The sequence below is a fragment of the Camponotus floridanus genome, unplaced genomic scaffold (genome assembly GCF_003227725.1).
Source record: "Camponotus floridanus strain SB8 unplaced genomic scaffold, Cflo_v7.5 scaffold41, whole genome shotgun sequence".
NCBI classification, from domain to species: Eukaryota; Metazoa; Arthropoda; class Insecta; order Hymenoptera; family Formicidae; genus Camponotus; species Camponotus floridanus.
In genome coordinates, this window is record NW_020229559.1 from 15796 (window position 1) to 38291 (window position 22496).

The window sequence follows — 22496 nt, forward strand, 5'->3', positions numbered from 1 at the left end:
CGTATCGGCGCGCGGGTACCTCTGCACGCCTCTTTTTCTAACCCCACATCGTTTTTCTCAATAACATTAATGATTATTCAACTATTAGTCTATTTTGTCAATCGAGTACAAATTATTATTAGCAAACAGGACTTTATTATTAAGTGAACAAAATAATAACATGTTAGCAAATTGCTCATTGCTCATTGTCAGTCGAATTAAAACAGTTATTTGTTAAGATAGTAATCGAAAAAATCGACTGTTTTATCGGCACCTAAAAGTGGATGTGATCATGTAGTTCCAGGCGGCGTAAAATGAATGTATGCACCGCTAGTGTACGACGTAGGGGTGTTCCCTGAAAAATGGCAGCGTGGCCCTCTCAGGCTTCTCTCTGACGCACATTTACGCAGCACTTGGCTTATTTATTCGTCGTGAAACGAAAATCTCCGAGCGATTATGATTTAACGGAAAGATCGTCCGCAAACTGTAAGTTTGTCGCCTTCGTCAAGTATGCCTTTTTATATCAATTGCATAAAATTATTTTGGATTGGAACGTTCGTAGAGAACGCCTGAGAGACTCAACGTTTCTATGACGATGGCGTCGAAGGAGGGATATCGGCTTGAACAAGAAGCGTTTGTTTCTAATCACGAAGGCTCGACATGGCAAGAGGTAATTTTCACGCTTTTACCGAACGTTTGCGGCATCTTGTTGACAACAACGACTCTGGGAGTTCTTAGGAAATATATCGACAGGAATGTGACAGTCGTCGTTGAATTCATACTGATTGTCATCCCGACTATCTTGTGCTGTACCGTCCTGTCAGAACACATCATTAGCGTATGCATAGTAATGATATTTATCTCCACACTGAATATGTGGTTGTTAGGAAATAAGAGCATTCAACTTTCTAAGTTGGATGTGCGACCGATCACCGGTAAAAGACCCTTCATAACTAACTTTCGCGCCTTAACTAATATTATAACTGCGATTTGTATATTGGCAGTTGACTTTCGAGTCTTTCCGCGAAAGTTTGTCAAAACAGAAGTGTATGGATATAGTTTAATGGACACGGGTGTCGGGCTGTTTATATTAGCTAATGCTTTGGTTGCGCCAGAAGCTCGAGACTTTTCCACTTCTCGTCAAACAGAATTTCAGGAGACCCTGACGAAGAATATAAAAAATTGTTTCCGAAGCTGTATACCTCTCTTAGTGTTAGGCTTTGGGCGTTTTGTAGCAGTCGAGTTAACGGGATATCAGAAGCATGTTACCGAATATGGCGTTCATTGGAATTTTTTTGTAACTTTAGCTGTTGTTAAGTTGTTCACTAGTATGATTACCAGTACGATTAACTCCAAGTATTCGCTATTCTCAGGTGCTTGGATATTGGGTATGCACGAGTATATTATGACTACAAAAGGGTTAAGTACATGGGTTTTAGGAGATGCTCCAAGAGATGATTTTTTCTCTGCCAATCGAGAGGGCTTAGTTTCTGTACCTGGTTACGTAGGTCTGTATTTCATTGGTGTGGCTGTTGGAAGATTAATCCATTCCACGTATCAAAGTTCACATACAAAATCGAACATGAAGATTTCTGTAAAACTATGTGGTCTTAAATTTGAAGCAAGTTATAACGAGTCCATGTTGTTATGTATTAAGTTATATTTGATATCTGTATTAGCTTATATCGCATTGGTATTATGCAATTCATATTCAAAGGTTTCAAGAAGACTAGTCAATGTTGGATATTGTATATGGATATTGACTTTGACAACTACACTGCTTAATTTGTTATTATATGTAGAGATTCTACTAGATATAACTAATTATGCAGCAAATGAACCATGCAATGAAAACAGAACAAAAAAATTGAGTAAAAATTCGCGATTAAATTTAAAGAAAAATGTTGAGAGTGAGAGGAGAGAAAATACAGAATGTGTAGTTAAAAGATCTTTGGAAATTTGTGATGCTGTAAATTATAATGGCCTATTTTTCTTCCTTCTTAGTAATGTTTTGACTGGTCTTGTCAATATGTTAATGTGCACATTATATGTAAAACAGTTGTTAACTATATTAATATTAATTATTTACATGGCTATAAGTATATTTTCTACATTGATACTTTACAGATTACAAATACCAATTAAATTGTGAAATGTATGCAAAAACTATAATAAGCCAATTTTTATGAATTTCCAACTTTTAAAATCGATTTTTTGATAATTATATTGAAAGTATTATTCTTTTAAATGTTTGTTTTCATATTGCTAATGATGATTACATATGTACTTAAACATGTATGGATAACAATTTTTTATTATAAATTATGTGATTTCTTATATGGCCAAAGATTGACATATAACTAAATATTACGTAGATATTACATAAACTTTATAATTAAGAATTAGCAATTAAAAGAAAATACTGCCAAATGCAACTCAAACATATCGACAAAATCACGTCATTTATTTATTAAAATGTACAGTAATATAAAAATAAGTAAAAAAAAATTTATTTAATACAAATAGTTTACTGCATTTCAGATTACGCTGTTCAATCCGTTTTATTAACGTGTCTAAATTTTTTAAATTTAATACCTAAATTTTGTTCACAGTTCATCTTTGTAAAATATATTAGACTTTTGCAATTCAATCGATTCTTTTGTGTTAGAAGACTGTGCCGATTTTTTATTCTCCATCGTCTTAGTGCCATTTTGCATTTCATTGTGAAAATTGTTGATAAATTTGTTAAAAGCGTTATGGTGTTTTACGTGATTTCTTGCAAGCGAGACAATTCTCAGGAATTCTTTAACATCGAAGCTATAGTTTGTAAATTTAGCATGAGCTCCGCCATCGGGATGCGTTCCCTGTAAATTTTTATATAATAATTTTTATATAATATTAATATATTTATATATTAATATTTATATATTATTAAGTTTTATTAAATATTTTGTCATATTTTTTTAAATATTAAGATTCAGTAAAAAAATGTATATAGACATACTGGATCCTGTTGTATTAATTTTGATGTATCTTCCCACGTAAAATATTTCACGCCTCTTAGTCGTGCAAGGTCCTTGTAACAATTAGGATCTTCGCAGTTATATCTGAAAACAGTTGGAATGCATATAGCAATGAAAAACTAATGTTCTACCGTAGTATTTTACAATTTTTAAAAATATTTAAAGTTCTTACAAGTATTAAAACTCTTACATTTCGAACAATGCCGCCCAATCTGGTAGAAACATTAGATGCGTCAATCCGGCACCATGAATGCCAATAAAAATGTCAGAATTTTTAGTGATTTCCAACTGCTTTCTGAATGATAGATTTTTATTGTATACTACCTACAAGAATGAGTCAGTTGTATGACAAATGATAAATAGAACATTAAAAATATTAAATCTATTAAAATTTTACCTTTTTGACTTTATACTCCGGATTTTCTTTCAAAGCTTTTAACAATTCATTTTCATTTAATATTTTCCTATACTGAGTATCTCTACTTAGTAATGTGATGCGAATTTTTCGATCTTTTCTTTGATGAAGAGGTATTCGAAGTCGATGTAACACATGATCGCTGAAAGCTTTGAACAATCCGGATTTTTCACAGCCATAAATAAGTGGTGTGTTGTAGTACAGCCCAAAAATCATTCGCGGCAATAAGGGAAACACCAGATTCTTGAAACATACTGTTTTGCCTTTAAATGTTTTTAGATCCCACAATGGATTTTTTGTGAATGCTTCGAAAGTATCTTGGAACGCCGAGCGGTAACTGAAAACAAAGCATACGTCAATATTTAACGGTTCATAATGTTTATTTTATATTTGTGCTGCAATTTTGTGTTACGTTTTATGTACCTATAACTTTCCCATATCATGATATGATTATCTGTGTCGAAGACGGATGGGTGCGAGAGATTCACGTGCAATGATGCGTACAAATTGAAGAAGTCGCAAAAATGATGATACATATTTAAGACTAAAAAAATGACGAATATGAATAATTTATTTGGCAGAATTTTTTTGCAAATGTCCTAAAACTTACTGGCATCTATTTTCATAATAAAGGTCGGTTTTTCAATGACAATCTCGCAGTCACCGTGAATGATTGGCCGGTGGTGCAGTTTTCGAAAATTTCGCAATTCTGGTCCCCAAGATTGCAATGGGCTGATATGATCCGCATTTTCTTGCATTCTTTTTTCGTTCAGCCTGATCGCAGAAGAGAGAGTTAGATACTTTCCAATTTCTCGCACAGGTGATCTATTTCTCTCTGATATTTTCTTACGTGCAATAGCCGCCAATTTGACCTTCTCGTAAAACGTCCATTTTATATCGTATAGGTTCCTTGCGATTCAACAAATCCGTGAAATTTAGCATCACGTTTCTCGCTCTGCAGAACCTCATATGCTCCGAACATTCTAAGGACGAGTCGTCCTGAAAAAAATTGTAGAATTTGATCAAGATATTGATTTAATTATCTTTTTATATTCCATGCATATGATGTCAGACTTATATCATGATTCAATGAGCTCACCACAAATAATGGCTCGCATAATAGCATCATCTCTCTCCTCTGATCGCGCACGTATCCGAAATCACCTTGTGCATAATATGTATCTAATTGAGCTTTTTTTGTAGCGACCCATCCCTTGTGATCTCCTGGACAGTGTGGGATGGAAAAAGAATTTTCTATTTTGCAGTCTTCTTCGTAGCCCCAACAGGCTTTTGTGTCGAGACTGTTCTGGAGTATATCATGAAATTAATATATTTTTTTTCATTAAGTATAAATAATTTAAAAAATAAGAAATTAAAGTATAATTGTGTAAGAACAATCTGAGAAATTTTTTATCAATGAAAAGATGAGACAATATCTAGTATTATAATACGTATTTGAAAATTCGATAAAATCATCTCGAAATTGATAGAAAAATAAAATTTTTTGGTGATTTTTTTCATATATATTTAAGTATATCACACATAGGAAGAGAGGAGACGAAAGCGTATGTATCAAATTAAATATGAGCCTTACCTTATACGGACAAGCTGCGTCGTTGCGGCATTTTTCTGCTACCGTGGGAAAGGAGTTAAAATAATACTTGATGTGGGCGTGCGGTAGATTGATATCTGTGTAATTGCCGCCAATGGCAGTGACCGTGAATACGAGCGCCAGCGACGCAGGATGAATCGCAAACAAAGTCCTCATGATCTCGTGTAAAAGGGCTACTGGGACGAAGCGGATAGAGCAACACGCGGCGAAGCGCACGGCGATAATGAAAAACGGACCACCTGTGAAGGTGGATGTATGACTTCACCTACCTACTATGACCTGTCATACACACAACCACGTGCATCAGCGATACGTACACATATGCGCGTAGGACTCGTGAAAAAACGGTGAGAGGCGACGCTGAAAATGCGATACGCGAGTTACATCACAGATATTACACTGGCTCGCCTTGAGTATTTTTTATATTTCAAATAATAGACCGACATTTAATACACGATATATTAATAAACTCTTCTGATACGAAGCAAGTAAAAATATCGAAATGGTCATAGGCAAGTTTATTAAATAATGTTTATTAAATCTTTAGTATCAAAATATATTTCTTATATAGACAGAAGAGCAAGAGAAATACTTTGAGCATCCAGCTATCTGTCACGCGTGATCAGCTGTTTAACATCATATTTGCATATGGCTGCGCGCAAACTGTCACTGACAAAGATGATTTATTTATTATCACGAATTCACTTAAATTGTTTGTTTTTGAAATATGAAGTGATCCAGTTTTGGAGTAAACCATCGAACAATGCACCTTCGAGCAGCTCCTACCACGCGAATCACGTAACCTCCACCGTCTGGAGACTCGGATCTTTGAATCGTAACGCATTGTAGGCTTTGTGTTGCTTGGGAAAGCATTTTGAACTGTGAATTGGGTCCATCTATGGGTTTCTTTCCATTATATGGGTTGCAAAAGGTAGCATATATTTAGAAAACGTTGGCAAAATAGGAAAATGAAATGTTTACCTCCTATCGATATATGATCAATAAAAGATATAGTAGATAAGATGAATATCTGTAAACCCTTCTCAGTTTTCTGCTCTTCAATACCGATCAAGCACGAAAAATATTGAAAGCGCATCGAATGAGGGCGCTTGTGTCTACTTGAATTTGCTGTAAAACGTTAGTCGCGTAGTGAAAGTCTGATTTATTTGCAATTTTCACCTGTAATTTGTAAAAGAAACGTAAAAATTTTGTGTATATAAAGTACTGAGGAAATAATAATTGTGGAACTCTTAGGAGGTAAGCTTTATCCTTATAAATAAATTATTATAACGTTTATCTTGTGTATGCGCGCGCGAAGGTTATGATTTCAAATTCATGTACAGAGAAATAACAATCGCTTGTCTTTAGAGTATAAGCATAAAATGACTGTGCAAGGAATTATTTCGCAATGTAAGGATTATTTGATATATATCGTCTAGCATCAATAACGAATGATGGTTCCCGTTACTCATCATGCTCTTACGTAAAGCAAGGCCCGAATCTATCGAACGCATCTTATGCTAATCCCTGAGAGATACGTCAACAACGATTTCGTCTTATACGGAAGAGACAGTTCGATTCTTCTCTCGAGAGACGTGACCGAGTCAGAGTCTGACAGTCAGCTGTTGACGTTCGATTTTGTGCGCATTAAACAAGGGAGTCTTAAATATTGAAATGGAGTGCAGACACAGTGCTCAACTATTGAAATATCTGACCATGACGTGTCCTATGAGGTTTCTACGTGGGATCGAGCGATCTCGATCTTTTCTCACCGCGGGCGACTGACCAGCTGATTACCCATGATTGTTCGCGAAACGGAAGATCACCTCTATCTCTCGTACGTATCCGAGTAAATCGGCATTGGCCGCTAGTCCCGCGGGTCAATCACGATGATCTACAAATCAATGCTAATCGATGCGAGATATCGCGGGACAATAGCGTCGATATCTTCGGCATCAACCTGCCATAACGTGACTCGAGATCTCGCCGTTACACGAACGTTATGTATATTTATATATGTATAACTTATTCACGTGCATGTGCACGAGGATCTGTTGCCGTGTCTTTGTGCAAAAGCACGTAGTTTACCGGTATATGTAGATTAGCCGATAGACTGGTGGGGGCTCAGCGGCCTGTCCAAGCACGGATTGCCGCAGATAGATCGAAAGAACGATCTACATCGATCACGATCGCATCACCCCGACCCTCAACCCGAGGTACGGTCACAACGGTATCTCGTGCTCGCTATTTATATACCAGTTCGCCCAACTTTATTTCTCTTCTTGTAAATCTCCTTTGTCGTCGTGGATGTCGTTCGGATAAATCTTTTCCCCGAGAAATTACAACGCGGTCAAATTATCCTGTCAAGAGATGTCTTTAGGATATGAAATATATTTGACAGTTTGTTATTTGTTGTTCTTTATCTAATTGTAAGATTAATATTTTAGAAGAGGCTTTAATGTGTGATAAAACGAATAACAAAATACCTTTGGAAATTTAAGTTGTATCAAAAATTAAAATGTTGAAAATCATTTATATGTACAATATAAAAAAATTCATAATTAAACATTTGACTGTTAATTTATATTATTTTTTTATAATTATGTATATTGATGATAATTTTAATTATAGCTATTAAAGATTAAATGTATCATATATTTTCCATATAGAAGAAGATTCGGAAATCGGAGAAGTTTCGTTGTCGCATCACGAGACACCGGAAAACAGGCAATTCTCAAGTGAAACCGGTTTACATCCCTGAGATAAGCGAAGCTATTCGTCTATATAGGTATGTGACCATTGAAACTATCGATTGCCGTCATATTTGAGTCACGACGTTTGTTGTAAAACTTCTTCAACGTCGCACAAAACCGCGTCACATGACGTATCGCGTGTCAGATTGATTTCATGATGTAATCTTGCGCAAATCGCGATTTCCGCAAAAACGTAATGCAATACGCAGTAATACAAGTACCGTGACAGCTTGATAAATAACGTATAAAATGATAAGTAGAAAAAATTAAGTCTTGTAAAACTAAACTATAGAGTTATAAATGTTTTAAGATTTGAAATATATATATATATATATATATATATATATTTAAAAATAAGAGACACCTATATATAATATTACACCATATATATAATATTATATTATATTATATAATAATGAAAAACAAATTATAGATAGAACAAATTATTAATCATATAAAACAAAGATAAATGAGTAATTAATGTTACGAATAATAATGAATTAATAACAAAATTATAAATTATATAATTGTATCGCTCATGACTTTCCAACTATCTTCTTCCTTTCTAGTTTATCGTTTGCTTTTAATGACACTTATACGACACTCATTCGAAAAATATGAATAATTAATTAATTGCAATCACTATCCCACGGCATTTCATGTCGCATTTTTTAAAGTTTGACGCGTACTTAATTTTATTGCGACAGAATGTGAAAATCACAATTATACGAAGTTATGATTTGTGCTCGGTATTTGTAAAAATTGCGTGATCGAATTTAGATGATACTAACTCTCTCGCTAACATATATATAGATTTTGTACAACTTTAATATCTCTTATTATAACTTATGATCATATACAACAACTTATGAATCATATAGAAAACGATACAAAGCAACTCGCATTATCTTATCGCGCCAGTATCGCCAAAAGAACAACAAAATAATGTAAACAATAGCGTTTTTATTTATATATTTTATCACAGTCATTATTTACAGTGCAGAAGAAACGGCACGAATATACGACGCATTACCTCTTGAAGTATGATTGCGACGATTATACGGTCATTTTTTACAATTATTATAATTACAATTATAGTTATATAATAAGGTCTTATAAAGAAAATATAATTGTCGCAATCGATACCGGGGCGAGAAGGTACAGTACGAGCTGCTCTGTATATCGTATTATCTCTCGAACTATGATTATAACAATTATACACATTTTTGCACAGCTTTGCCACATGTTCTAATGGATCATATATGGGACTTTGGACCTTTTGCACCATAAGGGCCGTCATCGTGCGCGGATGGCATCGGCGTTTCCGCGTTGTCGCGTTCAACTAGACTGATATCCCGATTTCACGATTGTGACCGAGTTATCACATTTCTGATGTCAATTAAGTGGTCAATTAATGTCTTATTGAGGCTTGTTGCCTCGATTTGTGATTCTCGGTGTGAAACGGATATCTCGATCTGTAATTCGTACCGAAATTCGGGAGTGCCGTCAAAGTATCGCGCGTACAAGTGCGGAGAGAGCGATAAAAGTATCGCACGTATAAGTGCGGGAGTGTCGATAAAAGTATCGCGCGTTTAAGGTGAATATTGACGAGCTGAGAGGAGGAGGAGGCCTAGGAGAGGCATCGGGCGCCGATGGAGCAATCCTATGGTAAATAATATATTATTTGAATATTAATTATTTATTAATTGCGCACGTGCGATTTAAATTAAGCGATTAATCGTGTTATTTGATTTTTTTATTTGCATTAATTATAAACAAGAGAAAAAAAAAGAATTTAAAAAAAAAATATAAACAAGAGAAAAAAAAAGAATTTAAAAAAAAAAGATTTTCATATATAAAAGCTATAATCTTGTAAAAGTTTCTACTTTTAGAAAATTATAATATATACTGCTGGACAAAATTAACACATAATTTTTTTTCACTTTTTCTTTAAAATTTTTTGTTAAAATTTAAATAGCTTTTAGAGAAAAAGTGAAAAAAATTATGCGTTAATTTTGTCCAGGAGTATAGTTATAATTAGAATATAATTATAATTTTTATATATAGAGAGATTATTATATAGAGTTATTAGAAAATTATTAATATAATTTCTTCTTAATTTGCAAAATTATTTTTGTATCTACTTATTATTTTTTTATATAATCATTTTTTATGTATCAAATATAAAATTCAATAATAATTTTACAATACTAATTATATAAAATTACATACAATAATAATTTTTTTAAATATTAATTATTTTGCTGCTATAATGTGGGTCTTTTAGAGCAACCCTAGAGTGATCTTATTACTTGTATATTAACTATTATAAATTTCATTAATTTGATTCATTCATTTAAATGATTTTAATAAGAGAGATTAAAAGAAAGACATTTATATAAAACCTATAAAAAGTTTCTATTTGAAAACCAGATTTTTAGAATTTATAATTACTAGAACAACGCAAAACCTTTTTTAGAAAGGAATTTATGATAATTTTAATTATAATTATTAAAGATTAAATATATTTTCCAGATAGCAGAAAACTTGGAAATCGGAGAAGATTCGCTGTCGCTCCAGACACCGGAAACAGGCAATTCTCAAGTGAAACCGGTTTACATCCCTGAAATAAGCGGAACTATTCATCTATACAGGTATGTGACCATTGAAATTACCGATTGCCGTCATGTTTGAGTCACGACGTTTGTCGTAAAACTTCTCCAACGTCGCGCAAAGCCGCGTCACATGACGTATCGCGCGCCAGATTGATTTCATGACGCAACCTTGCGCAATTCACGATTGATAAAGGGGATTCCAACATTTCCGCAGAAACGCAACGCAATACGCGATAATACCAACACCATGACATCGGCGTAATGCCCAACCATCGCCGCCACTTTGGCGCCATGTGTCACGGCCGAAAGAGCCGGTTATTCAACCTACGCGAAAATCAACGCTATAATGTGTTCCCCGTAGATCTCGGGGTTCCTCCACCATCTCGGAGAAAATCGCGGGGGCGGCGCGTCACATTGCAACCGCAGCGCGACATGTCTTGCGAAATGGGAACGCTCCGGGTCACCCACGCGATAGAAAAAAAGTTTGCCGACGAATAAAAATTCCTTTTCTGTGGCTGCGCGGAGGAAAAGGATGTACGGGGTCCTCGACGTTCGGGGATAGTTATGGGAAATTCCTCGCGTCGCGCGATCTACGCGAGACGCAGGCGTCATACATATATTCTCGCGCGAATCTACCTGCGTCTTTTCTCTCCGCCACCCACGCGCTCATTTCAATGCGTATCTGTAGGCATAAGGTATAGCGAGATGTCATCTTTTCCGGATAGACCGAAATGCGAATTATCGAGATACGCTCGCTTCGAACATCGTCGCAATGTTTAACGAGTCGCGCGGAGATGCCACTTGTTGTCGTTGACATATTGCAGATTACAGCTATCAAAATCAATAAAGCGTAATCGAACGCATGAATGTGCGGATCGTTAATGCGTGAAACGGAAAGCGTGGAAAATCGATCAAAAAAGCGGACGTAAATCAGATTGCTGCATTTCAATTTCCGTACTGCTAATTCTCTCTAGCATACGATAAGAAATAATAATTTTCTTTCTCGGAGAGCAATATAGGATAATTATAAAATCTATCAACGTTTAGAAATTATGCACGCTCAAATTCCAGCGGATTTAAGTCTGATTAGCGTTGCAGAAATTGCCCGATGGCGTCTTGGCAAAAAAATTGCATCTCCGCGCTGACTTCCTCGTTAGCGACGCCGCGGACTAATCGCTTAATTAATAGATGATAAATGTTTGCAATTCCATCGACGAGCCTCGTAGATCTCTGCACGCAGCTCGTTACCGGGTCCAATTAATTACGAAGCGGAGCGATTAAATGCGCAGTCCTCTCGGCCTCGTCCTCGATCCGCCGACGAGGACAGGAGTACGTTTCTTCGTGTCGTTCGTTCTTCTTCGCCTCCAAGAGAGATTCTCCACGAATTTTCTTCGTGACTCGCGCGATTTATTTTCACGTGTCGACGGGGTCACGGGATTGCGGTTCCTGATGTCGCAGGCATGCCAGGAACGCGCGAAGCTTAAAATATTGCATGAGGGTCGGGGCAGGGAGTTTAAAGTTTCGTCCATAAGGACCTTTAATTCGAAATACACTGCTTTCGAAAGTACGCATCAAATAACTTGCATCCAATGTCGAAATCATCTTTGTTAATAATCACGAATATATTAGCGGAAAATATATAAAAAAGTATAATTGATTTGTCATATATATATGAATCATACATACATATATAATATGTAATAATTACATTATATAATGTAACTTTTATATAATCTCTACTAAAATATATTATCTTTTAAATTATTTCACAAAAATAAATTTATTTTAAATTATAAATTTATTTTATACAGGTTAAATTTTAAAATAAAAATTTTTAATTTAAAGAAGCCATCATAAAAATTAAAGATTCAATAACATAATGTAGTTTTCTTGTACGTTTATCATCAAGAAAGAAAGAAATAAAAGATGCATATTAGTTGATGCAATCCTAACACAAATTGCATGATAAATTGCATATATAAAGAAATGAGAATTGTTAATAAGTAAGCAAACTTTTTTTTTTATAAAAGTAAAACGCAAAACTCTTTTTATGATTTAATTAATATACTGACAAGTGGCATATGAATTATTTGAATTTTGTATAGCTTCTTAGAAGTTGCGATTTTTTAAGTGACTGTTTCATTATGTTTGTTAAATTCAATTTAAAATTTCTTTGAGAATGATAAAGCAATCGTTTATTATATTCTGGTTTGTCATTTCGAGAAATGTCATCTCGGACACTGTTCCTCGCACGGACGGGATCATAAACGGGAGTCAGTAATTGAAATATTAATGAGATGTCGACCATGAAACACGTGGTAGTCACATATATCTGCGCTATAAACGAAAGAAGGCTTGGCCGCATTAACATCGTTGTGGGTGACAATGTGAGTCGGGTCACTATCAATGACATGGTTCATCCGCTAACGAATTATCGTCACTTCCCCGATCGATTGTGCCGCGACTATAAATCAAAACTTCATCATATCTTTCATCTTAAAAATGCCTTCGTCTCGATGAACACAACCACCGCATTAACTAGCCTCGCGATAAGTAGCTTCTATTCCGCTTCTATAATAAATCCGCTCTGAAATACAGTTATCGCGTTAACGTTATACGAATCTGCGTTGGCGGTTCAGAAATAACTACAGAATATAATCTTATATTATAAAGCAGAATATATCCTTGCATAGATGTAGAATTAACCTAATCTCGTAACTCGCCAAAATTATATTTATCTCTAAGATTCTTGTTAAATGCGAAAATATATATTCTCATCTTGATATGCAGTCAGAAAGCTTCCTAGATATTTAACTAAATAATCGATAATAAGATTTAATTAAAACATTTCCATAAAGCTTTCGCAAAAAGAGCAATTTATTTCTAGAAGATTAACTGTAATAACTCCACGAGTTATTTTAGTCGTTCAAAATCTATGCCATGCGACAGGATCATCGCACGCAGGGTGTACCAGGTCATTGTTACCAGACCTCTCGTCGAAGAGGTCCTTACGACAACTCTGGCAACTCGGATATGTCTGGAGGGAGCCGTGAATGCGCGTCGCAGTGCGCTCGTAAAAAGTGAACCGGTGACAACCGCTATGACGCGAAATTTACGACGTCGAGGTCACAGCCCAGGTCGAATCGTGAACACCGCGGGACAAGTTTGTCGTCGTTTGCAAAAAAAAGCCCCTCTCCGTCGCTTCCTTTCCGCCGGATCGCTGGTACAGCTTAGATACGAGCAGCCTCTAGATGGCCAATAACGTCGCTCGGAGCTCGCGGTTATCTCGATCGGTCGGAGTCGTCCGGATCACGTGTCTCTTCGTGAGGATAATCACGAGGACGGTTGCGGCGGGTCTTCGGGGATGATTATTATCGCACGGACGGTACTTACAACGTGATTCAGGTGATCGCTCAATTTCTCCCGCCGATCTCTGTACAAGTCACTTTCGATAGAACGGAACGTCTCTATTTGATCAAGTTCGCGGAAATTTATATATTTTATATGAAACATCTAAATTTTCGCGAACTTTATTAAATAAAGATATTTTGCATAAATTTTTTCTTATTTTGCGGAATAAATATTTACGGTATTATTAAAGATTTCAAAAACATATTTTCTGTATTATAAAATAAGCTTTAACTGCTTTCGTATTTTATAGCAATTATGTGTTTTAATAATTTATGAAAACTTTATGATCGTAATAATGAGTTTTTATGAAACTATTATGATCGTAATAATGAGTTTGCGCCGAACTTGACTTTTACAGGTTTAGATTTTTATTGACGACAACAACAAATGAGAAAGAGAAAGACAATAAAAGTTGACAAAAATTTGAGCAATATAACGTGTCGGCAGGAGGTCTCGAGTATTCCTCTAACGTCTCTATAATCCATTAAATCCTCTCGTAAAAATGATCTGGACACGCGGCGTGACCCGGAGCTGTTTGCCCTTCGAAACAGAAATTGCCAGCATATTTTTATATGTGCTCTTAGCGTAGTTAGTTTATATTATATTATATTTATAAATGCTTATTATCAGTGCGGATTTAATAGCTAATTATAATTTATTAATGAGACAGCAAGTATCTGAAGATGGAAAAGATTACGCGTTTATTTTAATCCACGCTCTCTTAATCAAAATTTTAATTCACAACGCATTTATATCTAGATCTTTTAGTCGTTCCTTTAAAATTATTACACTATAATGTCGGAGAAAACATTTTCCAAGGATCTTGCATCAAAACGACATTTGTTACCGTGCTGCGGCGAGAAACGCAGGTGTTTGTAGCTTTCCGTTTTTCCGCGACGTGGAACTTCTACTTTATTCTAACAAACGCAGACCACACGCTGGTCTAAGAATGCACGTGACTTTCTTCGTATCTTTATGGAAACGCGAGAAGTGTGCGAATCAGTTTCTCGTGGTGGCGAGGAGAGAAAGGTTGCGAAAAGACGAAGGGAGAATAGAGGCGGGGGAGGCGAGGGACACGAAGGTGAATTCTCGGGCGATTCGCGAGTCGAGCTGCACCTGCGTGATCCTTATTCGTTGCGTGTACACGTTCACCATGAAAGCGTGCGACTACTTCGGGTGACCTGCATAATAATTAGTAAATCTCCGGAGTCCGGAGGAGAGCGAGTATTTTTGCATATCGCGCGCGGCCATAACACATTGAAATAAGTCTTCCATTAAACGTCAGATCTCATGACATATAATGCGCTGTAGTTATACTTGATGACTCTTTTTACGCCATAAAACAACGCACAAACATGCACGCGTGACATTCGCGATAGTCGGGAAGGAATTTCAATCTTGTTTTATAAATCGCTACATTATCTATACTGTGAGAATTGCTGTCATAATATCGCAATTTATAATTTCAATGCATAATTTCACGGAAAAACTAATTGGATAGTAACTATACGATTAAAACGAGTTATTGATCAATTAATTTACTTCTTTTGATACATTGATATCAAAATGATGACGTATATTCATTTAATAACAATTAAATTTCTGCTGAATCTTTTTACGCTACAGATATTTTTTGTTTTTTTTTTCTGTGATTGCAAGTTCAACGTCAAAAATTTATAAAAGGGATTTTTTTTAAATTAAATTTTGAATTTAATATCCGAAGCATTGCCTTCGAAGCAAGTAGTTGTTCAGACATTTCGCGCAGATTATCAGGGGTTATTTGTTTAGGAATTCGGCGATCCGGTGAGTCGTCCAGGCGGAAATAATGCGAGACATTCCATGTTGAGGGAAGTTTGCCATGTCATGCCGACAAAAAAAAATCCTAGCCGAAAACTGTTTCACAATCGAGATTTGCACCGGTTATCAGGTAGGATCGAAAGAATAAAGGCGTGCACAGGACCATAATCGTGAATCAACTTCTGGCTGCGGATCAGTCCACATCGTTCCAACTAGTCCGGAACTCCACTTATCTACCCTGTATCGGCGGTGAATGTTCTTATATAAACTCGAAACAATACATATATATATATAACAACACGCAATACATAGCAATACGCATGCTTGCGTACGATGAAAGAACGTGATATTCTTCAATTCAACGGAAAACAATTTTAAAAAATCATGTTTATATAAAGTTCTCTCTTTTCATAATAATCTTCATAGATAATTTCTAATGAAAAAATATGCGTTTGCTATGAAAATTATGAAAATATAAAAATTATGAATGTAAAAATTAAATACCACAGTAAAAATATTTTTAAAAAAATATTACAAATAAGAATGTGATATCAAGAGAGACATTGTCAATGCTGAGCACAAAAATGTCAAGGATAATTAGGCAAGTCGATGCTCGGTAGTACATATCTTAAGTATCTTTTACCGTGGACAAGTGTGCATTTGATGTTGGCTTTAACGGCCTTTAGGATGCAGGAATTGTATCACTTAATTAGCTCTACCTTTGGCCGCTATCTCCTTTATGAAATCGTTAAGCGCCCCGCGCGCGTGCTTCTTATCGGATGCTTTAAGCCGCCGCGTCTGTCTTTCTCGTGTTATCTTCCTCCCTCCTGCTACTTAGTCGTTTATGCATACTCGTTTATATTCCTGTATAATCGTATTCTCGATACGCGGCAAACGATGCAATAAGGACGATTGAAATTCATTAAACAACATTGTTTTAAGTGCTAGTCATCAGTAGAATCCGTGACAGATGAGAGATAAGAGTAATTATACGCTCTTTAATCGAAACAAAACGAGGGAAATATGTGTAATTCAACAGAAGCGGATGTGAAATTTCTCGAGACTCGTATAAAAGACTTCTCGAATCGATAAATATATTTATCGTCGCTCTCGCAATCGAAAATCATGCGTAAAGTAAGAATCAGCTGATTGTCAACAAACAACAGTAATATCCTCGTCAATGATACTTTGCGAGTGTGACTTGTCGTTTGCTTCTCGTCAGTTAAGAGGCAGTTAACCGTTGCTAATCGATCGATGACCGGTATCGATTGGGATTTATCGCGAAATTCGTCGCGCTCCGCCCATGCATCCGAACGGAGTTATCCGCGCGAGTTGGCGTAAAAAGAGACCTCATCATCCTAGAACATCGTTTCATAAGGAGTGACATATCGCTGAAAATGAACGAGATAGCATCGATGCTCGCAGGGCAAATTATATCGAATTGCATGACTCACCTTCTCCAAACATTCACCAAACGAAAGGCACAGATTCTCCTCACAGCCTGCCATTGTACGTTACAGTAATATATTTGCGAGGTAGAGAATATTGAGATGTTTGGCGTTACACGCAACATAGACAAATGACCGAACGCAATTATTTTCCTTTCAAACACGGGGATATATCTTATTTTACAAGCTAATCCGAAGCAGCCAAGCATCCTTCAGTACTCTCGTATTTCTCGTACGAAAAGAACGGCAGGGCGGATCGTGCGAGTGTGTGTTAACAAGCAATGCGATCTCGTGTACGTGCATCGGTCGGCGCACCGATGTAATTATAGATTGTGTCTCTGCGCGACCTCTGCGCTGGATCTTATCGGACAGCCGCGGAAAAATATCGCGCGGTTGTAATTATTGAGCTAGGTGATACTAACGAGCGCACCGTACGAGGCGCTTGGCTTAGACGTGCCGGTTCAAGATCGACGTCGATCGATTTCTGCGGGTACGTGCGCGGTTAAGTAAGAAGACGACGAATTCGGGCGCGGCTGCAGGAGAGAAAGGAACAAACGACAGTGATTATATGGACATACATTAAACTGGATGGAACAAATCGTGGCAATTAATCGTATTCACGCGTATAATACGTGCTTTACGTAACTTCCCTTTAAAAGCCTTTTGACGGAGCGGAGATAATGAATAGGCGCCTATACATCGGCGTTGCATTACGCTATTATTGCTGTTAATAATCAAGCGCGAATTTAACTTTATAAGAACCGTCTCTTTTTTCACGACGCGTTAATAGTCGCGATAAATGGCATTTTCTCCGTATCGGTGAGAGCGCATTATTACGTCGATCTCGACAATCGCGCCGTCAATAATCTTTTATCCGAATGGTTATGCGTTCCGGGACATCGAGACAAGATTCTCGCCTAATCAAGTCGATCCGACGAGCGGTAGTTGTCGGGACACAAGCAACATTCGCGGTCGGCTACTCCAAAGAGATGCGCCTGTACTTACGTCGTTTAGATAAGAGCCACGATGGCCGATATGCATAATATGTTGGCCCATATTGGGACAGCCGAGCGGTGCGGGCCCCGAGATGCGCCGCTCACGAGCGGAAAGGAAGAAGAGAAAGGGCGCCGACAACGAGTGGAACATCGCGCCGTGGATCGCCCTGTTATTTGGCTGTCAGTAATTCAGTAGCCTCTTTGGGGCCTCTTAAGGCCCGCTGATGCCGCCCCCAGAGGAGCACGTAACCCATCTGCCAGATTGATCAACCTGCGCTTCTTCCTCTTTCTCACGTCCCCGTAAAATTGGAATTCAGCTGCGCTTACGGAATATAAAATCGCTAATAAATTAAACGAGATACACTATTATCGTACAACAAATTAATTTATTAAGTGAGATACAATAATACCGTAAAACAAATTGTTCGCATAGTTGCGGAGCCACTAACGGTGTCTGATGATTAATCACGGCCCGCGAGTTATTTCTATTTTTCTTCAAGACAAAAGTCAGACGCTGCGTAATGCAACATTAATTGAACTATTTTGAAATAGCTCGAATTATTCTGATTTCGTTAAATATTTTCCATATTTAAAACTTATTTATTTCTCGACATTTTATGAAACAAAAAGTTACGATAAGACTAGGAGATAATATAATTACATTATTATAGTCTCCCTTAATAAAATACAATTTAAAATCAATCAATAGTTAAATATAATCGATTATTCATTACAAATTATTTTGTGTCGGAATTTCCGGTGAATCAATTAAAAAAAAATTTAAACAAATCCTCTCATCTCGCGAGATGCGCGCGTTTGCTTTCTATAGTCTTATCGTACGGACGTGGCGGCGATTTTGTGCGCGATGGAGCCATAAACCAGCGGCGATAATTATTCGCCTTCGCCTCTGCCGGAGTGAGATGTAGCCGTACGTCGCCGTGGACTTTCCATCGGCCGTAAGATTTCGCATGTGGCCGTCATATCGTCTCGTCCGTATATACGCGCACTTTCTAACGGCGAGGAATCCGACGCTCCTTCCACACGTGGTGGAACGAATATAGCGTACGATCGTCGGCGAACCGTACATGCGCGCACCGCCAGGTGCAAATTCCCCTGACATCATCGTCGATGTACGCGTGATGCACGCGTTGCACTTGCGCGCGGTTGGCGTGTGTGCGTGCGTGCGTGCGTTCTCCCGCGGCCTGAACGTGAAAGTGTGGGTGGGAGTGCATGGCGCCAGCGTGGCGGCGTCCAGCGGAGCCGTACCGTGGTGGAATCGCTTGCCGGGGAAGGGGGGAGTGGGCACGGAGAAAGGTAAAGAAGATAACGCGCATCCTGATCGTGGAAGCGACTTCGGATGGGGGAGACGTCGGGGGGAGACGTTACTCGTATCGTGTGCACCAGCGTCGTCCACTTATTAAATCACTGTTAAATCGTGTTACCGCTCTTCCGCTCGCGGAACACGTCGCCGTAAATCCGTGACTCAGCCGTGAATCTCGTGCTATCATTGATGTCCGGTAGTTCTGGGATTATAAAATAGCTTTTTTTCTGTCTACTTTTTTTTATTTCCTTCAAGCAAGTACATGCACATATAATTGAAAGATATATAATTCTCCTTCGTTGATTTAATTATTTGGCAGAGGTATAGACTATTTGATAAGATTCAATACGATTATAAATTTATGATATTGATAGAGGCTTTAGATTTATTTATCAAATATTTGAAAATATTTTCCTTGCATTTTATCTTGTAAAAAAATTTTCTTCTCGACATCTATTCTAACAAGTATTCTTTTTATCAAAATTCCAGAGGTAAACTTTACATCTGATGATCTCATGATGCGTATAATATACGCATAATTACGAGCATAAGATAACTGTATAAAATTCCATGTAGTTTCCGATATTCGATAATCGTTCCGATTATTAAAATACAAATTATTATTGGACGAACAACTTTGTTATCGCGAAACGGTAATTATTACAAGATTATTATTACTCGCTTGGTTATATTTGTTCAAGGATTCGGGATAACGGTGCATTACACAGAGAAAAATATCATTCTACTGCCAAGAAAAGCGATTACTCAGTTTATTTTTCTTTTTTAAAGTAATAGTTTTCTTCAACAAAGAATATATTCTTGATAATAGTCTTAAAATATACTCATCACAAGTGTTAGAAAATCTCATTATCATGTATTCAAAAGAAAAATTTATTTTACGAAATAATATTTTATCAAACTTATTTTACGTCAACTCTTGTAATAACCAAATTTTTGTTTTAATTTAATATTCTTGACTTGAAAATACTGCACTTACTAAAATTCAGAATATATTCAACTAAATTTAATGCTTGTGGTGAACTTATGATATATTTGCGGATATACAAACTGATGATATACTTAAAATAAATAACATTTACTTGAATACAGTATACATTTTTCTCTGTGTACATATACTTTATTCGACATTATTACGGAAATAGTGGTGAAAATGTCATAACAAATTATGCCGCACAATTTGCATAAAGGAAAAAATATGCGCAGACACGCGCAAGATATTTTTCAGATATAAACAATATACTTTGTGCGTTTGATTGAATCCTTTATGTTAATATACGCAGTGCCAAGTTGCGTAAACGGACAATAAGCTATGTTGCGCGCGTGTGCGAACGTCATAATACCCGACACATGTTCGGCATAGAGATCTTCCTTAGATTCACCGACGCTATTTATTACATGAAGGAAGAAGAAGTGACACCCTTGTACACACCTCGCCCCGGCTTATTGCGATACAAAGGCTGTATATGACGAGGCAATAAGCAGATTGATATAGTGAAGCGATTTTATGGTACACGGTCTCCAATGCGGCCCTAGGCTCCGGCCATCACTCAAAGGCCCGAGCTCGCCGAGAGTGGGAACGCATTCAAACTGGTTCCCTGATAGATCATCATTTCGAGGCCGCTTCAAATTGGCGAATCGCTCGCGTTTGACGTCGGATCTGTCGGATTACCCAATTCTTTATGCAACCGCGTGTCAATTATTTATGACGTTCCCGATTGCGTTAAGAGGAGAAGAGGCGAGGAGACCGTTATACACGGTAGCCTCGTTATCGAATGTGTCCTATTTGAAATTGCTCCGATTTAACTCATCCAACGAATTAAGCACCGATGAAGATTGATCTCTGTCGATATGAGCTTCATATCGAGATGCGATAATTTACCGCTTATTTAGACGGCGATTGATGATTATCTCACGGAGAACCCATCCAGATTTCTCCTCTTCGAATGATGTACGAGAAGATCGGACGATATGGGCATTTTTCCTGCTCTCGTTTTATAAACGAACGGCGCTCTTTCTAGCTTTACGAGATTCTTCTTCAGCATCTCACGAGATCCGAACGGCCCTGAATGAGTCTGCCAATGAGCTTGACCACACCCGCTTTTATCGAGTAAACAGACGCGTACTTTTTACACATCTTGACTTTGAGCGAATTGAAATTGTTTTACTTTACGTATATGATAAAATGATTTCGCTCGGCTTATCGTTTCCAACTGCAGGATTGTTCGGCCCACGTCGCGTGTGTACGCTTTCCATCGTTGACTTTCTATAAATTGATGGAGCATTGTTAATACAAGCTGATAGATTACATAGGATACGAATCGGATCGGCAGGACGTTTACAATATAATTGAGTAATTTCAAATTATCAAATATCTCTTGTGTGTGCAATCTTAAGTGGCGAGACGATAAAAACATTAACACTGACATTAAATATCGCAAACTTGAAACGACGATATATCTCGTGATCGTGCCTGGTGATAATTTCATTGAGCAGAAACGCGTGGTCCGAATACGTGATGGTGTCAAGCCATCGGTGGTTGAGATCAGAAAAAGATCACAGGTCCGAGAACAAATATCGCGTTGGAGTATTAACGCGGCCGCCATGATTACCGTGCCATTACCGTACAACGTCATTACGTTGAACGGTACAACGGAGCAACATATTCACCGCGACATGGCAGTATATCAATCCGCGGTAATATTGCCCGCACAACAGGTTGAGAAGCGGATAGACCTTATCGCTAATATCTACCGGTAAGCGCAGACGTACGGCTCGTCCCGACGATAGGTGGGTTTCTCGAGCGTCACTAAATTACAGCATCGCGTTCTCCGGAGGAATTAATATTTCCAAGCTCCTCGTACACTTTATATCTCGAGGATCTTGACGACTCTTTGACATCGACATCCATCGTAAAATCATTTTACAATTTTGTCTTATCATTTATAAAAAAAAAAGCAACGCGTTTCCGATCGCTCCTTTAATCTGAAATCATATCACAGTATGAGAAAGTTATCCTTTGTCTGCGCATTTCCTGTTTATTCTTGCCCGACATGAGATTTTCTATTTCATTCAGAGAATCTCTTGACACCTACTTGTCGCGAATTTG

General features: G+C 37.2%; 2 protein-coding genes and 1 long non-coding RNA gene across 5 annotated transcripts in view; 2 read left to right on the forward strand and 1 right to left on the reverse strand.

The window, feature by feature from the left end:
• The first annotated feature begins 342 nt into the window (after window positions 1-342).
• Window positions 343-2169, forward strand: LOC105250988 (uncharacterized protein At4g17910). Of its 2 annotated transcripts, none has more exons than XM_011257448.3 (2): window positions 343-465; window positions 542-2169. In XM_011257448.3, the coding sequence occupies exon 2, from the start codon at window positions 569-571 to the stop codon at window positions 2129-2131; it is 1563 nt and encodes a 520-aa protein (XP_011255750.1). In that variant the 5' UTR covers window positions 343-465; window positions 542-568; the 3' UTR covers window positions 2132-2169. The 2 variants fall into 2 exon arrangements, with proteins under 2 accessions (XP_011255750.1, XP_011255751.1); XM_011257449.3 differs by lacking the exon at window positions 343-465 and having other exon boundaries at window positions 565-649; window positions 1353-2169.
• A 55-nt stretch (window positions 2170-2224) lies between these two features.
• On the reverse strand, window positions 2225-5901 carry LOC105250987 (EGF domain-specific O-linked N-acetylglucosamine transferase). The gene is made up of 10 exons (XM_011257447.3): window positions 5622-5901; window positions 5012-5389; window positions 4517-4723; window positions 4268-4416; window positions 4028-4191; window positions 3841-3961; window positions 3400-3754; window positions 3193-3326; window positions 2984-3086; window positions 2225-2843 (listed from the first exon to the last, which is right to left on the reverse strand). Exons 2-10 carry the CDS (start codon window positions 5183-5185, stop codon window positions 2586-2588), a joined length of 1665 nt encoding a protein of 554 aa, XP_011255749.2. The 5' UTR covers window positions 5186-5389; window positions 5622-5901; the 3' UTR covers window positions 2225-2585.
• Window positions 5902-6254: 353 nt separating this feature from the next.
• LOC112638966 overlaps window positions 6255-22496 on the forward strand; it is a 119544-nt gene continuing 103302 nt past the window's right edge. Inside the window, exons 1-4 of one of the 2 annotated variants that reach the window (XR_003123234.1) lie at window positions 6255-6286; window positions 7699-7817; window positions 9017-9450; window positions 10318-10436. This is a non-coding gene — a long non-coding RNA (uncharacterized LOC112638966). Of the gene's footprint in view, window positions 6287-7698; window positions 7818-8863; window positions 8941-9016; window positions 9451-10317; window positions 10437-22496 lie in introns of those variants that run through there. The other variant, XR_003123235.1, reaches the window with a different exon arrangement.